This window comes from Capronia epimyces (genome assembly GCF_000585565.1).
Source record: "Capronia epimyces CBS 606.96 chromosome Unknown aczIQ-supercont1.10, whole genome shotgun sequence".
Classification (NCBI taxonomy): domain Eukaryota; kingdom Fungi; phylum Ascomycota; class Eurotiomycetes; order Chaetothyriales; family Herpotrichiellaceae; genus Capronia; species Capronia epimyces.
The window spans coordinates 1,264,955-1,281,247 of record NW_006912913.1 but is presented as its reverse complement, the minus strand read 5'-3'; the positions used below and the strand labels follow the sequence as shown (position 1 = coordinate 1,281,247).

Here is a 16,293-nt window from a genome sequence, read left to right as displayed (position 1 = left end):
GAATGGCGGAATTCAAAGGGCAAAAAATCCCAGTCTGTTATGCCTCATGTTCGATAGGCCATGACGATTCCAAGCACACGCTGCCGGCGAAGCTCGAAGCCATCGCGAATGCTGGATTTAACGCCATCGAACTCTCCATGCCCGACATTCTGGCATATGGTCAACTAATCTCTGAAAGCAAATCAGAAATCGACCCCAAAGACTACGCAACACTGCAATCTGTGGGAAGAGAAGTTGGGAAATTGTGCGAGAAGCATGGGTTGAAGGTTTTGATCTTGCAACCGTTTGCCAACTTCGAAGGCTGGCCCAATGGAAGCGAAGAGAGGACGGATGCCTTTGAACGGGCCAAGGGATGGATGTCGATCATGGAGGCCGTGGGAACGGACATGCTCCAAGTAAGTGGCGAGTTTGGGTGGTCCAAATCTAGGGGTGCTGACAGCGGGTAACAGGTTGGGTCATCCGACGCCGAAGGCATCTCCTCCAGCTTTGACGACATGGCATCTGACCTGGCCGAACTTGCAGACATCTTTGCGGGTAAGGGGTTCAAAATTGCGTACGAAAATTGGTGTTGGGGCACGCACGCTAGCACCTGGAAGGATGTTTGGGAAGTCGTCAAAAGAGCCAACAGACCAAACCTCGGTCTGTGCCTGGACACCTTCCAAAGCGCTGGTGGAGAATGGGGAAGTCCAACCACGAAATCAGGCTTGATCGAAGATGTGGACAAAAGTGAGCTGGACCGGAGATGGAAGGCTAGTTGCAAGGAACTCTCCAAAACCGTTCCACCAGAAAAGATATTCTTCTTGCAGATTTCCGACGCATACCAGGTGGAACCTCCTCTCGCAGACAGGCCGGACGAGAGTGGCCTGAGGCCGCGAGGTCAATGGAGCCATGACTATCGACCCATTCCGTACGACGGCGGATATTTGCCTATAGAGGACTTCACCGAAGCAGTTTTCAAGACAGGCTTCAGGAACTGGGTGTCGATGGAAGTTTTCGATGGCAAAGCGCCGGACAAGTATGGGGACAACATGGAGCCTTTTGCACACAAGGCGTTCCGTTCGCTGCAGAAACTTCTGAAGGCGGCCGAAGACACAGAATGAAGGTTGCCTGAAATGGCACCCGATTTGCTTGCATGAGTGATTAGGAGAGTAGCTAGAAGTGGCCCCAGTGCAATGTCCTCAAGGGGTCGATTCCTGTCAATTTCCATACGGTCCTGGTGGTCTGGATACAATGCAGGTACGTGTCTTGCTGTGATAGACTAGCTCCTTCGACTCGAATGGACAAACAGAGTGTTGTGTTCGAAATCCGCCTGAGCAGTTCGAATCTGGTAGTGAGACAGTCGGCGGAGTTGACTGCAGTGAAACCGGGATGCTCCAGAATCACGTTTTGTCGTTGCACAGCAGCAAAAGCTGTCCAGTCACCAGAACAGAACAAGGTGTAATAGCTACAGATGAAAGCTCGACTGCTCGTGGAAAGGTCTTGTCATACACGTCAGCATATCCAGCTCGGAATGTCTCAGCCTGTCAAGGAACCTCGCTTCCTAGAATTGTAAGATAAGTTATGGTTTGGCCTGGATCATCCCGCAACTGCAGGTGAGGCCGGCAGCACTTATGCAACATCCTGCCTGACGCGGTGCGGCAGGTAAATGTTTGATTGCATTCCGAGCCGAAATGGCGTAGACAGGGGGGGTGACGCGAAAATGTCATCAGACGCGTCGGTCGGTTGTGGTGATTGTGATGATTGTGGTGTTCGACAAACAGGATGTAGCCCATGCATCATCGGCTCATGCTAGTCCGGAGTACTGGTATACTAGTATTAGTAGTATTAGCAGTACGTAGTAAAGCTTGGTCAGTGTGGCAGCGAATATGTTGGCTTATCGGGCCGCCTCTGATTTCCACTGCTCTTGGAGTGTGAGACTGAATCGGGCGCAGCCTTGCAAAGTGGCTAACACTTTGGCCAGAATTTGGTGGATCTCCGGCCGGGTTCAGGGCTTGCTATCCCTGTATCCCTACATCGTTATAGTCTCTTCGAGTGATTCAGAATAATATAAGCTAAGGGTGCAGCTACATGTACCTCCCTTCTGAGACCAGGTTCATCGATTCTTGCCGTGTTGGACCGCGACGACAATGATCGGCGGTGGTTCAGCCCGATGCAATCTCGGAGCAGTAGCCAAGCTCAAAGCTAGTACTGCGTACTGTACACTGCACAGTATCCGTATATAGAAGGACGCCTGGATGTGGCCTTGGATGGATGCATGCGCTGTACGGATATGGTTGGAGGAAGAAGCATAGAGCGACAGTTGACACTTGCAGGTGGAAGCGAGGTTTGAATGAGGAACCCTGCCAGGCCAGGGCGATAGTGGTCTGTAGAATAGCTGCGAGTACGGAGTACTACTACTTAGTACTGGGTATTCCTATGTAGTAGTATGTACGAGGTGAGAATAGGTGAGGGTTGAAGGGATGAAGCCTGAAGGGATCCGGGACAGGCCTATAGGGCCTTAGGGCCTTGGCATTCTACGGTTATCGAAAGCTAGTCGTAATATGGACTAGCGGCCTAATCTCCGGGCTGCTAAGCTTCATCGCGTCGGCTTGATCAAATCTCCTCAACCTCCGACTCTCCGACATGCTTGACCCTGCTCTACTCTGCAGTGCCCTGTTCTGCTCTGCCCTGTCCTCAGCTTCATCAGACGAGCCTTAGGACAAAGGGTTATTCCCTACCAATGCCACTGACGTCTCGGCGCTGTCCCTTGTTTCAGCCTGCGTTCACGTTCGCATTCGCGGTCGCGTCATCGGACCCCTGGCCAAATCGACCGCCCTAAGGCACACAATCTGTTAGTGTTTGTCAGCCCTACCTGGTTCGACATCAAGATCAAGCAGAATTCCCGTGGCCGGTTCATCTGATTTCCACACAATGCCCCAAACCCTCGAGGCAGCGATGTCATTGAGGATCATCGTGACTATCGAACGACCGTTGGTTGACTACCGTGGCCTATTGGTGAGGGTACTACTAGGTACGAGTAGTCTGGACACGGATGGTCGATCTATCTTTCGGTCCAGAGCTTGGACCTGAGGTATGACTTGACGTGTGCAACGACCCTCAAGAAGCATTCTGGTGTCGCCCAAGGTCGACCGGTTTCCCACCTGAATCCAGGAATCTGCCGCTAGGAATCTGCCCCTAGGAATCTGCCGCTCGACCTGGGATGCTGGCCTAGGAGCTTATGGTGTGGCTTGCAGGGACCACGCTGCACTTCCTCCGACAAGGTTTCCTCGACCGCTCCACTATGCAAGTCACTGCACAGTCCACACGACCCGAACTTGGTAGGATATGTATGTTCCTGCACACTGAGCTTCTGGCAAACCACCAACACGGGCCAAAAGTTTTCTAACAATACCAACGGAGAGTCGGCACCGATGCATATGCGGAATACTCACTAGCGATTCTCGCCTCACCTCGTTCCCCGTCGTAGGCATCCCGCTTCTCTTCCCGCCTGCCCTCTTGTATATCATCGTGATGCTTCGTCTTGCCCCAGAAAACCTCCCCAATGGTACTCGCTTCCTGTCCCCCTTGCTTCTTGTCTATCCCTTCCCCTTCCCTCTGAGGAATGAATGCTGGCGTTGAGGTTCATCACATACAATCGATACCTTGTCTGGCCATGCCTTCTCAACCCCCGGACAGTTTGAGCGTGGCTATTCCTCCCATTCACCCTCAGAACGCCGACACGCAAGAGCAGACCGCAGGCAAGATGCCGTCCGTCACGGAAAAGGGCATGCCAGGTGCACAGAATCCTCCAGGGCCGCCGGGTGGTCCTCCTGGACCTCCTGGAGGTTGGCTTTGCCAAAGCATGTCGTGGCCGCGAGAAATCCTGTTCAATATCATGGTGGCTTTCCTTCAGCTGATTCCACAATCGACCTTGACAACAGTCTTCCCAGTGAGCCATGATATCGCCCGATCGTTTTCTATCGCCAATCCTTCGGTGCTACCGTGGCTCGTCGCTGCCTACGCCGTGTCTTTTGGAACCTTTATCCTCATTGGAGGACGACTGGGTGACATCTTCGGCCACAAGACCATGGTGGTGATTGGTTATTGCTTCCTCAGCTCCTGGAGCGTTGTTGCAGGCCTGAGCCACTATGCAGGATATGAGCTCTTCTTTGTCGCAAGAGGATTTCAAGGTCTGGGCGCCAGTCTCATGGTGCCAAACGGTCTCGCTGTGTTGGGACGAACTTATCCACCTGGATCCAAACAAAAAATCTTCGCCTTTACACTGTTCGGCCTCTGTGCACCAGTCGGGGCGTACCTGGGTATGATCTTCGGTGCGCTTTTCACCAAATTCGCCTTTTGGTGGTGGAGCTTCTATACTCTCGCCATTGTGAGCTGTCTTTTGGCTGTATTGGCACACCTTGTGCTGCCTTCCCCACCACCCACACCAAAGCAGTTGCGCCCTGTCCGAGAAAAGCTTGGAGACATGGACTGGCTTGGGGCCATTACTGGTGTTGGTGGCTTGATCTGTGTCCAAGTGTCTCTGGTCTCAGCACCGGCCTCCGGTTGGAGCACTCAATACATTTTCATGCTTCTAATCATCGGCTTCCTGTTGATTGCTTTCTTCATCGTTGTCGAACTCAAGGTCGCAGAACAACCACTTGTCCCATTCAAAATGCTCAGGGTTGATGTCGGATTCGTTCTCGGCGCCGTCGCGTGTGGTTGGGCAACATTTGGAATTTGGACATGGTTTCTTTGGAAGTTTCTGCTAGGGATCAAACGAGAAAGCCCGCTCGAAGCTGCCTTGCATGTGGTGCCGATTGTGCCGGTTGCATTGATTGCTTCCGTTTTGACCGCTTGGATGATGCGGAAATGCCGACCGTCATGGACCCTTTTCTGGGCATTGGTCGCATTCACCTTGGGTCCATTGCTGCTGGCCATCGACTCCAATGTTGATAGGACCCGATACTGGACCTGGACCTTCGTCAGCCTGATCGTCATGCCATTTGGAATGGACATGTCCTTCCCGGCTGCGACATTGATCATGTCCAACTTCTTCCCGCCCCACCAGCAGGGTGTAGCCGGTAGCCTCATCAGCACCGTCGTCAACTACTCCATTTCCCTTGGTCTCGGTCTGGCGTCCACGGTCGAGGTCCATGTCAATAACCACGGCCGAGATCGCCTGGCTGGCATTCGTGGCGGCTGGTTCATGGGTGTCGGCCTGGGAGGGTTAGGAGTTGTGATCAGTGTTGCGTTTGTCATCAAGTCCATCCTCCATCCGACCTCACCACTTCCGAAAGGGCCACCTCTACCCAATGCAAGTGGTCCAGCCATGCAAAATAGACCTCAAGAGCCTTTGCAGCGCAAGACTCGTAGCGAAACCACCTCGAGTGGAGCGACAACCATGGTCCCTGATAGTGCAGGTCCAGTGGGCTTCCAACAAAGCGAGATGGAGCTGTTCAAGTCATTCAATTTTGATACGTCACCATCGACAGCCACGACCCCGAGGCCACGGAGCCGGTCTTACAGCAACATCAACACCACGACTCCGCTGAGTCCTAACGCCATTTCCACCTCATCGCCATCACGGGCAAAGTCGAGAGAAACCTCGAAACCAAACATCTTCCACCACCGCCAGGACAGCTTCTCGCCTCTCCACTCCCGATTTAACTCCGAGTCTCAGTTGGCCTCCCACCCGGCTCAGCCACCAACATCCCAGTCCCTTCCAAAAACGCAAACCCCTCTCGAACTCGACCCCGACTACGGCCCGCGTAGTAGTTGGGAGAGTGAGCAAGAGGAAGGCTACCGGGCCGCCGGCCAGCGGAGTCCTCAGCTCCATGATCGAGATCGACCGAGGTCATATGAAGCCAGGTTTGTGCATGGATCTGAGCGCCGCGATGTGGACGGGTTTGGATACGATTCTCGTCCTATCATCCCACGGCAGATAATGGGTGACAGATTCTAGTTGCGCTGGAATTAAGCAGAAGCATGGACAAATCAACAACACAATACAAGATTCATGCAAAGACGCCGTCAGCATGGTGAGGCATCGATGGATGAACCAACGAGCGTACGGATGAATGGTACTGTGCATTCGACATCTCACTCATGATGCAGCTTCACGGCCTTTACTTATGAGACATGGGTTGGGTATTCTGCGGCGGTCTGTGGTGGGTTCAGGACTTTAGGCTAGGAATTGGACTTGAAGTTGAGATGGGACATACTTTGTATGTACACTTGGTGGCTCAAGGTCATGGCTGAAATCGTAAGACGGAAATGTCTAGTCATGGACCCGATAAGTTTCATTTGGGATGGGGGAATCACTCGCCGGGTTGGCACTTGCAAAGGAAAGGGATAGAATGAAAGAGGCGTGTTCTGGGACGGGATGAGATGGTTGGAATAGGACGGACTTTTCTCGTCCTCATGTCCCTTGATAATCTTGATACAGATCCCGGCTTATACACAGCTCTAGTCCCTCGGATCTCAACAAGAGGCCCCTAAACAATGCCCCTGGTCCTGCAAGTGGGCTGCAAGATATTCGTACCCAGTACCCATCAGATATGTCGCTTTTACATGCGAAGTCTCCCATACCGTACCAAAATAAGACTTGCATGATGGCGTCAATCTTGGGATGACCTCTCTGACTACCATCTGTATTACATCTGGATAGGTGTCTCCTTCTTCGAGTTGACATCATGTCGTCTTTGAACTAGAACTAGGACTGACCGCCGACAAGTCCTGAACTCGGCAAACCATCTGAATCAACTCAGGTGGGATTTGGTATAAGGAGGATTGTGGGTTTGCGGTATTGGAATCAGGACTAAGCTTGGAAATACTTGTCATGAATGAACGAATCCCAGAGGCGACTTCTCAACACCGGCAGCTTCATGGGTTGGGCTTAGGGGTCTTTGTGGTATATCTGAGTCGAGAGTCAGTCCTTCAGCTTAACGGAACAATGGCAACGTTTGTAGATGTGGTCGTATTACAGTCGAGAGATTTGGCTCATACTCTTTGTATAGCAGTTTAGACGACCATGTTTGCGTTCAGGAAAGTCGTCACTGAAAGTCGTCACTGAAAGTCGTCACTGAAGTCGTCTGATGCTCAACCTCACTTCACAGAGTTACGCGATTAGCATGTATCCTCCACCGCAGTGGGCCAGCAGTTGCCTCTATGCGTCGCCGGAGGGATCAATACAGACTACTTAATACAATCATGGAGACTCACAACTGTTGTCGCGTTAACATCACAACCATCTCAACACCAGATTGTTCTGTCAAGCACCATGGCTTCTACGGCATCTACGGTAAAAGCCTACAAGGGCTCTTCAGACCAGCAAGATGTTGGACGAAAGTCTTCCACTCCAGGTCATACGCGACGTTCCAGCCTGGAGGGTACTGGCTTCGAATCCTCGTCAGCAAGCCTTGATTCACCACCCTCGCCCATCGAACAATCATTCACTTACCTAGGCGTCTCGACTGCCGAGTCACCGCTGCCACCGCTGCCAAACCCTTCACCTGCTCTCTCACTTGTCATCAACAAGATCAATAATCTTCATACCTGCCCTCTAGATTGGTCGGAATACAACTTGAGTGAACAGGATTTCGAAGAACTGCAGTTACGTGAACAGAGAAACGAATTCGGCGATCGGCACCTGCGGTATTTCATATTTGACGAGATCTTGAAGACGACATTCGCTGACCTTGAGTCGTAGATACGACTATTCTCCAGCAAATCGTACCTTCGCCCTTAGGATGCCGAACGGCGCGCCACACGAGGTCTTGACCCGCGGGACTGATATCGAAGTCGCCTTAGCCCTTGCCCAAATACCTTCGCAAACTGGCATTTCGTCGACAGCCGCCGAATTTGTGAAAGGGCTCTGCAATAGAGGTTCCACCACTATTTGGTATCCGGATCCCTTTTCAGCGGTGGAGGAGAATAAGAAGAACATCGAGCGTGCACCAGATGGCTCGTGGGGTCAATTGCCCATGATAAATGTCTATCCAGCCTGCATCTTTGAAGTTGCAAACTCCCAGACTACGAAGTGTTTAGAGAATCTGGCCAGAGAATACATTTTTGGTACACGAGGAGCCGTCCGGACCGTGGTTGGCTTTGACTTGGGTTATCGGACCAAGAAAGGAGCTAAGATGTCGACATGGAGAGTAAAACTAAACAGCGAAGGAAGTCTCATTGGAATCACCCGCGAGATCATGGTGGTGTGCAACAAGGATGGACAGAGAAACCAGGACCCGGAAGCCGGTCTGCGTCTCTCGCTGGAAGATTTCGCTTTTTCGAGACCAGCTGGCACCTTGGACGGCCTTGAGAAAATCTCTATCTTCATCCCAGTCAGCCGTCTCTGCGACATACTTGAGCAGGGTGGGGAAAGTCGTGGCATAACGAGAGCTGCTTTCCCACCCCCGGTATTGCCCCACCCGGCGAGGTCATCCCGTCGATACAATCTCAGATCGAGGAATTGATGGACAAGTTGCTACCAATTGTGGCCAAGGCAAAGTGCGTGGGAGAAACACGAGCATGTTTGAATAATGATTCACGATGTACGATTCAACGAAATGATCAAGACTAGCTAGCGATCAAGCGAAGCAATGAAGAACATTAGGGGCATATCACCCTAGACTTTAGAGATCAGTCAGATTTGTGCGATGATGGATTTGCATATCTTTTCTCTCCACCAACACTGGCCAGTGACCCCAGTGACATAGGATACACAAGCTCGTATCTCTAGAAAGTTAATGGTCGAACGCTGAAGAAACCGACACGAGTGGTTCCGGTGACTTGCCTTAGCGTTGATTCCGCCTATCAGATTGTTGGATTGACAGCGCGCGTCCTTCCAAACTAGGAAACTCGGCCGTTGATTGGATGCTTGTGCCTCCTGGACTACTCCGTACTAGATGGAGACGAGTAATCACTCGCATTTATAGTACAATCACAAGGTAGCCTTGGCATCTTACCTCCTGGGAGCATTGATGCTGCCGACTCCTTTCCTGGCGCGTCGATGACTTTCTCAAATGCACGCATTGCGGCCGCGTGTGGCCAGACTCTTCCCTGTTTCCTCATCACACGCCGCTCGGGGACGATCGGAAAAGAACATTTGGCCGCAGGAAGGGCTCGTCTTCGCGGTAGGTGCGCACCGGGTGGCTGCCGTCCGGCGTGAAGCAACAACTCGCCCGAGCCTGTTCGCAATGCCACGGCTGCCATGGTTGCAAGTCTGTCCAGGGTACGATGCCGATATTGAGCTGGTCGACCTCGGCATCTTTACCCACATGTGCAAGTTTCGACATCTACAATCGAAAATGACTTGAGCTTCGGCACTGCGCAAGAACGACGATGCTAAACCGTTCGTCACATCTATGTTGGATGAGATCAAAAGCTGGGAAGGTAGAATGAAGCTTTTGCTGGGGGGCAAGGCAGCCTGGGGTTATGCGCATGACGAGACCTGTTTGAGCTTGAGACTGACTCGATGAAGCATAGAAAAGACGACGATGGAGGCTATTTTAGTGTCTTGTGGTTACGGTGCGGCGGTGCCGTACTCGAAGTCCATCTGGGAATGTCGTTGACTCCAATATAGCGGTGGGCCCCTTCAGTGCCTGCTGTTCCACTTGCCATGCCTTTTGCACTATTCAAAGACTCGGCACCTGGCTCCTCGATGGGTCGATGTAAGTCACAGCCTACGCTTACTCTTTTTGATGGAGGATGCTCATCATACTAATGGATTATCGACTATAGACGGGTTTTGAGTTCCAATCTGGTGTCACCCTGCTATGTTTGATTTGGAGCAATTGGGCGGCTAGCTAGCAAGTCGCTGAACGGGCCGTACGCGATTGTCGGCCGACTCTAGTCACCCTAGCTACAGAACCGGCTGTGGTGGGAAACTTCATCAACTGTATGGATGCTCTAGTGACGCTGCACCAACCCTAATCAGCAGAATCCAAGTAGTAGCTTGGAATATGTGTGCAAAAGGCCATTGATGCCGGGGTCGCCCCTCACATAGCGCAGGAACACAATATGCCATCTTTGAAGAATGGTCGAAGATGTGAACGGCGGCTTGGAGATGTGGTAAATAAAGACAGTCCTTCGCACAGGGATGATGTCTTGGAACCTGCCTTAAAGGCAAACGACACTCGCGAGTAGGCTCAATGAGTGAGAAGCATGCAAAGCGAAAGACCAATGTTGTCTCCGAGACCCAAAGCTGGCACCAAATCGAGCGGTCCGAGCAGATGATGAACATCTGTTGGAGATGACACAAGATTCAGAAAGGGTTCCGACTTCGCGTCCCGGCCACACAGCCTATACTATACTATAGTATACTATGACACGAACTCAAACACTCCTGGAGGTTGGAACTGGCCCCTGTGGATCGGTCTCCATGATTGAGAATCTACAATCCAATGGCATTTTTTCAAGGGGAGAGCTCATTTGTTTCTTGCCGTCCGGTCACCACTTACTTTACACACGTCCAAGTCTGGCTGTCATCCTCTCCGTCTCGACCTAGAAGCGGCCGTCCATCAAAAGGTGGTCAGGGGAATCAGGGGAGAGTCTGAGGAGTCCTTTTGGTGTGTAAAGCCTCTGAGAGAGACGAGCTGTAGGGTTTACCCCAGGCGCTCTCCTTTGCAGCTGCTACAGGCAGTGCCACTGCCATGATTTCGACATGATGGCTACTAGGCACTCGATATGCTTCCTTATAGTTTTGTCGAGGCGAGTTAGAGCAGCATGACACTATAGAGGCCAAGCACCCGGTGAGCATAGGGCGGCGTCAACATATTTCCGCATTGGGTAAGCTGTGCGTTCGGCGTAGACCCGTATCGCAAATTGCTGGTGGGAGTGGGAGGTCTTATCTAGCAACGCAGACCAGATCAACCGTCTTCGTCTGTACTGGTACAGCACAACTAGACCTACAATCGTAGTAGAAAGACTTGCAGAGCACATCAGGTAGAGCTATGTAATCCTACTTACTCTGTGCAGAGTACTCCGTAGGTACTCCGTAGGAGCTCCGTAGGACTCCGTACCCGGCCTCGCACACCCCCACCAAATCAAATCATTTCCATGCCATCTCCAAGAAAATTTCCCCTCGTGCCGTGCTTTGGCGCAAAAAGACTCATCCCCCACTTCACGTTTGCGCGGACGATTTCTTGGTAGCAGCCATTGACTCCGTTTCGAGATCTCGCTGTGACTCTTGACTCCCCATCATAGACATCCTGCGCGATGCTGCACATAAGATCGACTTGACCTTTGACTCTGGCGCCACTCTCATAGAAGGTCGCTCCTCCATCCTCTATCCTCTATCCACTCTCCTCACGCTCCTCCTCCGATTCTCGCCGTTCACCAGCTTCTCTTCAAAGTCGCATATTAAATATGCCTGTCACGCTCGTGCTAGGCTCGCAATGGGGCGACGAAGGCAAAGGCAAGCTCGTCGACATCCTCGCGTCGTCGGCCAACCTCGTCTGCCGTGCCGCGGGCGGGAACAATGCCGGACACACGATCGTGGTCAACGACGTGACCTATGACTTCCACATCCTCCCGTCGGGGCTGATCAACCCGTCGTGCCAGATCAATCTGATCGGGACCGGGTGCGTGGTACACATCCCGAGCTTCTTCAAGGAACTCAAGGCGCTGGAAGAGAAAGGACTGCAAGGGGTGCGGGAACGGATCCTGATCAGCGACCGGGCGCACGTGTGCTTCGACCTGCACGGCGTGGTGGACGGCGTGGCCGAAGATAAACGCAAGACGGTCGAAGGCGGCAAGGGGGTGATCGGCACCACTCGCAAAGGCATCGGCCCGTGCTACAGCGACAAGGTGGCCCGCCGCGGCGTCACCTTCTGGATGCTGGTCAACGAGCAGCAGCGGTGGGTGCAGCGCCTGCGCGACCTCGAGGCCAACTACCGTCGACTGTACGGCGACGCGGCGCTGCAGGGCTACGACGTCGAGGCCGAGATCGCCAAGCTCAATGGCTTCCGCGCCGAGCTGCAGCAGTACGTCGTCGACCAGACCCCTCTGCTCGCCCAGGCCGTCGGCACCAAGGGCGTCGCCACCACCTCGGCCACGGCCAGCTCCAACGGCAACCACCAGCCCAACATCCTGATCGAGGGCGCCAACGCCCTTCTGCTCGACATCGACCACGGCACCTACCCCTACGTGACCTCGAGCAACACCGGTCTCGGCGGCGTCTTCACCGGCCTCGCAGGCTTGTCCCCTCAGTCCCTCTCCGCCCCGGGAAGCAACATCGTCGGCGTCGTCAAGGCTTACACCACCCGTGTCGGCTCCGGTCCGTTCCCAACCGAACTCGACGCCTCCATATCCCCCGTCGACGCCGACTACGGCGAACGCTTGCAGCGTATTGGCCGCGAGGTCGGCGTCACCACAGGCCGCAAGCGCCGCTGCGGCTGGTTTGACCTGGTCCTGGTCAAGTATTCGGCCGCCGTCAACTGCTACACCCAGATCAACATCACGAAACTCGACGTGTTGGACGATTTCGACGTCGTCCGCGTCGCGACCCATTACAAAGTCGGCGGCCAGGTCCTGACCAGCTTCCCTGCAGACCTGGACGCCTTGGAGAATCTGGAGATCGAGTACAAGACCTTCAAGGGCTGGCAGACCAAGACCACCGGCTGCAAGTCCTTCGAGGAGCTGCCGCTCCAAGCTCGAGAATATGTCGAGTACATCGAACGCGAGGTCGGAGTCCCCGTCAAATGGATCGGCACAGGACCGAAGCGGGAAGACATGGTGGTCAGATGAATAACACTTTACGATGGAAGCGGATCAGGGTTGCGGCGTTGCTACTAGTCTCAACATGGTCAACGAGCCACGAGAGGACGATGCTGGTTTGGAACAAGCATATTATGGCCTGGACGAAAGCAAGACCGCTGATGTAACGGTGACTATTTCTCTGCTAACCGGCCGTCCAGAGCAGGGCTTATGCCGCCTGTACCCTACTTTTCAAAGAAAAGGCTATTATGACTGGGCTGCTTTTTGAAGAACTTTGTCCTCTGCGTCCTGGTACATACGTTTCGGGTGGGCCAGCTAGCTTTAGAAAGAACAAATACCAAAAGTGTTCCTGAGACCTATCAGATCAGGCTCTGGCCTGCATGCCTGACATGGTCCGTGAAGGTAGATATGATATTACTTGATTCCCGGGTCGGATGAACTGGGTGCCCGAGAGTGAATCAGTAAAAGTAAAGTAGAAAAGGGTGCGAGATACAACATCTCCGTTCGTCGAGAACAGGACGAGTTTCGTTTCGGATATAGCTCCAATGCCGATAGCCTCCAATTGCCAACGCCCTGCATGATCGCCTTCAGTCGTGGTGCACGCGCCAGGTATGTAGCCCTAATCCATGAGGACCAGACGCCATTAGTGCCTGCTCTGCCAGCAGCCCTCAAAATTCAATCATGTCAGGGGGGTACCAATCGCATGTGAAGCTCCATCTACAAAACGGCGACCACGGCCGCCATTGCGATGGCAGCAGCAGCAAAGCTGCCGACTTGTTTAACATCTGCCGCTGCATTGCCGGTTGATGAGGTCGTCGCAGCCGAGCTTGTAGCAGACGCAGAACCTGTCACGGAAGCGACTGCACCACCGGTGGCAGACGTGACGATCGTAGTTGTGCACTGGCAGTCGGAGTTGTAGACAGCGGTCGTGTAGACGTAGGATCCGCCGGTGGAAGAGGCTCCAGTGGTCGGGCCCTTTGAAGATGTCGAGGTTGCAGTGTAAGGAGCTATGCAAGCAAAATATCGTTCATTAGCTTGCGGGTTTCTCCTTGCGAGTCTGCTGCGGCACACGACTTACCGACGGAAGAACCGGCACCAGAGCAAGTGGCAATGAAAGCAGACTGCGCTACGGACTGGTTTGAACCACATATGCTGGCAATTGCCTTCTGGACATCGGTGGCCTCCTTGCCACAAATGGCTGACAGATCGCTGGGGTTGTCTTGTGTGTTGACGGCATTGAGCAGACAAGCTGGAGGAACATCGGCGAGGACTCCAAGGGCGGCAGCGAACAGAGCTAGGATGACAGAGGTCTTCATGGTGGAAAAACTAGACGGGGTATCACTGGTATTAATCGGGAATTCAAAGGCAGTCGAACTGGACGCGTGAAGATGGTGGTTGTTTGGTCGGTCGCGTGAAGGTTGCAGAGAGGCCGAAAACAAAGAAGTCGATAGCAAGAAGTGACTGGGAAAGAAGGTCGAGAAGGCTTGCTGGAGAACAGGTACAAACACAGTGCAAAGGAGTGGATATCGAAGATTTTTCGAAGTGTTGATGGAAGTCAAAAGTCAAACAGCGGCTGCGCGCCCTGAACTGAAGATGCAAAGTTGGGGAAGAAGCCGCAGGGAGGCAGAACCCCGGATTTGAGGCTAAGGCCCACGTGACCCGTCGCCGGAGGAAGGTTTCGCCGACCCCGCGTCGACCTCACTGGCAGGACTGGCCGGTGCCTGGCACTCTCATCCATTCATTTATTGTCTTGCTTAGCAACTGGTTTTGATACGTGGGGTTTGTTGTCTTATCTTGCATCAGCCACCATCCGGGCAACAGCAACTATAAAAACCACGAGGGTTGCCATCTCCCTGCACTGTATCGCGGTCTTGTCTGTTTCCAAGCCACGATCGTCTATCGTCTGTGACACCGCGGGCCATCCCATCTTTCAGCAGCGATCATGACCTAGTCCATTGCTCCTCACTTGATTAGTCGATCAAGTCCAGATACTTTTGACATATCCGGCTCTATCACATAGATAGGGAGGGACGTACGTTCCAGAGACTTCCTGCCTCTCACAAAGCCATTATATGGTCTCAGGACGGAGGTGTATTGCCAAATGGAATCCCACGTCCAGCGTCTGGTGGACCAGACTTGGGGTAGACCGTCCCAATGCCCCTGTTCCCAGTCTACTAACTCACACCAATCCAGAGAAGTTCTCGAAATACGACCTCTCGCAACGCCTGCTGATCGCCATCTCTGGCATACCGGGTAGCGGGAAAACGACGCTCGCGGCCAGTGTCGCCCGCGGGCTGAACAAGAAACATCACGAGTCGATGCACAGGCAGTTCCCCAACCGGCCGACAGGCCCGAACCCCTCGCAACCAGATATTGCGTTCGTGGTCCCACTCGACGGCTACCATCTGACCCGCAAGCAGCTGGCGGAGATGCCCAACGCAGAGGAAGCGATTTTCCGACGCGGGGCGGCGTTTACGTTCGACGCGCAGAGCTACCTGAAGTTTGTGATGCAGGTGGCCAGGCCACTGACCGCGGAGACGCGGACGTTGTACGCGCCGAGTTTCGACCACGCCGTCAAGGACCCTGTGGCCAACGACATTGCGATCCCGCCCACGGCGCGCATCGTGGTGTTTGAGGGCCTATACACGGCCTTGGACGCCCCCGGCTGGCGCGAAGCCCACGCTCTCATGGACGAGACGTGGTTCGTCGATGCCGACATTGAGACAGCCACGCAGCGTGTGGCCAAGCGGAATTTCGCCGCCGGCATCACCAAAACGTTCGAGGAGTCGCTGGCTCGCACCAAGGCGAGCGACATGCGGAATGCTCGCGATGTTCTGGACCATCGACTGCCGGTGCAAGAGATGGTGCCGAGTATTGAGGACGAGAGCTGGCGTAGCGAGGAGGTTCTGAAGCTCGAAGATGAACTGGATGCACAGGACAGCCAGGAAGACTACGAGAACAAGATTAGGCAGGAGAGGATGATGCGCATAGACAGTATTGCCGCTCTGGCCGCAGACGGCGTTGGGATGTGATGGATGGATGAGCGCAACCACAAAGGCCAACTTTGACGGAGTTTTGTTGTAGGAAAGGACTAGGGCTCCTTGGAACAAAGTCTGACCAGATGCAACGAGCAAATGGAACAACATGGTGAGAATGCTGTAGAGCGGTGTCGCAACCACTGTCGCTCCATCTAAGCGCCTATATTAGTGACTACCAGCTATTAGAGTAGTAGTAACTACCAGCTACAGTGACATGGAACTGGCATACGAAAAAGAATGAAGCTTCGCCGCCATCTTTTGCAGCTTACTCAACGTCTGTGCTGGATAGTGGATGCTGTGGTAGATGGAAAATAGTCATTGATATTCTAGGACACATGGAGCCTCCGATTCTAGGAGTCCGTCCCGTGTTCATCCCGTGTTCATGTCCATCTGAGAGCAGGACTACATTCGACCAGAACACCTCCACCTCCACTTCCACCTCCGAACCCGTGATTCGAACCCAGGACGACCTGCCGACGATGCCAGTGGATAATGAAGCTAGACTCAGACTCTCAGTGCTGTGTGCTGAGTATGGTGAGATGAGCCAGTAGCGAACTCCCGA

At 53.4% G+C, this 16,293-nt stretch overlaps 6 protein-coding genes across 6 annotated transcripts; 5 read left to right on the top strand and 1 right to left on the bottom strand.

The window, feature by feature from the left end:
• Positions 1-2: 2 nt before the first annotated feature.
• On the top strand, positions 3-1,100 carry A1O3_10021 (uncharacterized protein; the record flags this gene model as incomplete). Its single annotated transcript, XM_007740112.1, has 2 exons — positions 3-395; positions 450-1,100. The coding sequence occupies 2 exons, from the start codon at positions 3-5 to the stop codon at positions 1,098-1,100; spliced, it is 1,044 nt and encodes a 347-aa protein (XP_007738302.1).
• A 2,552-nt stretch (positions 1,101-3,652) lies between these two features.
• A1O3_10020 (uncharacterized protein) lies at positions 3,653-5,941 on the top strand (the record flags this gene model as incomplete). Its single annotated transcript, XM_007740111.1, has 1 exon — positions 3,653-5,941. One exon carries the CDS (start codon positions 3,653-3,655, stop codon positions 5,939-5,941), a length of 2,289 nt encoding a protein of 762 aa, XP_007738301.1.
• A 1,317-nt stretch (positions 5,942-7,258) lies between these two features.
• A1O3_10019 (uncharacterized protein) lies at positions 7,259-8,450 on the top strand (the record flags this gene model as incomplete). The annotated part of the gene is made up of 2 exons (XM_007740110.1): positions 7,259-7,632; positions 7,688-8,450. The coding sequence occupies 2 exons, from the start codon at positions 7,259-7,261 to the stop codon at positions 8,448-8,450; spliced, it is 1,137 nt and encodes a 378-aa protein (XP_007738300.1).
• A 2,893-nt stretch (positions 8,451-11,343) lies between these two features.
• A1O3_10018 (adenylosuccinate synthetase) lies at positions 11,344-12,723 on the top strand (the record flags this gene model as incomplete). Its single annotated transcript, XM_007740109.1, has 1 exon — positions 11,344-12,723. One exon carries the CDS (start codon positions 11,344-11,346, stop codon positions 12,721-12,723), a length of 1,380 nt encoding a protein of 459 aa, XP_007738299.1.
• A 687-nt stretch (positions 12,724-13,410) lies between these two features.
• Positions 13,411-14,009, bottom strand: A1O3_10017 (uncharacterized protein; the record flags this gene model as incomplete). The annotated part of the gene is made up of 2 exons (XM_007740108.1): positions 13,411-13,700; positions 13,772-14,009. The coding sequence occupies 2 exons, from the start codon at positions 14,007-14,009 to the stop codon at positions 13,411-13,413; spliced, it is 528 nt and encodes a 175-aa protein (XP_007738298.1).
• Positions 14,010-14,794: 785 nt separating this feature from the next.
• A1O3_10016 (uncharacterized protein) lies at positions 14,795-15,725 on the top strand (the record flags this gene model as incomplete). The annotated part of the gene is made up of 2 exons (XM_007740107.1): positions 14,795-14,834; positions 14,887-15,725. The coding sequence occupies 2 exons, from the start codon at positions 14,795-14,797 to the stop codon at positions 15,723-15,725; spliced, it is 879 nt and encodes a 292-aa protein (XP_007738297.1).
• Positions 15,726-16,293: the final 568 nt, after the last annotated feature.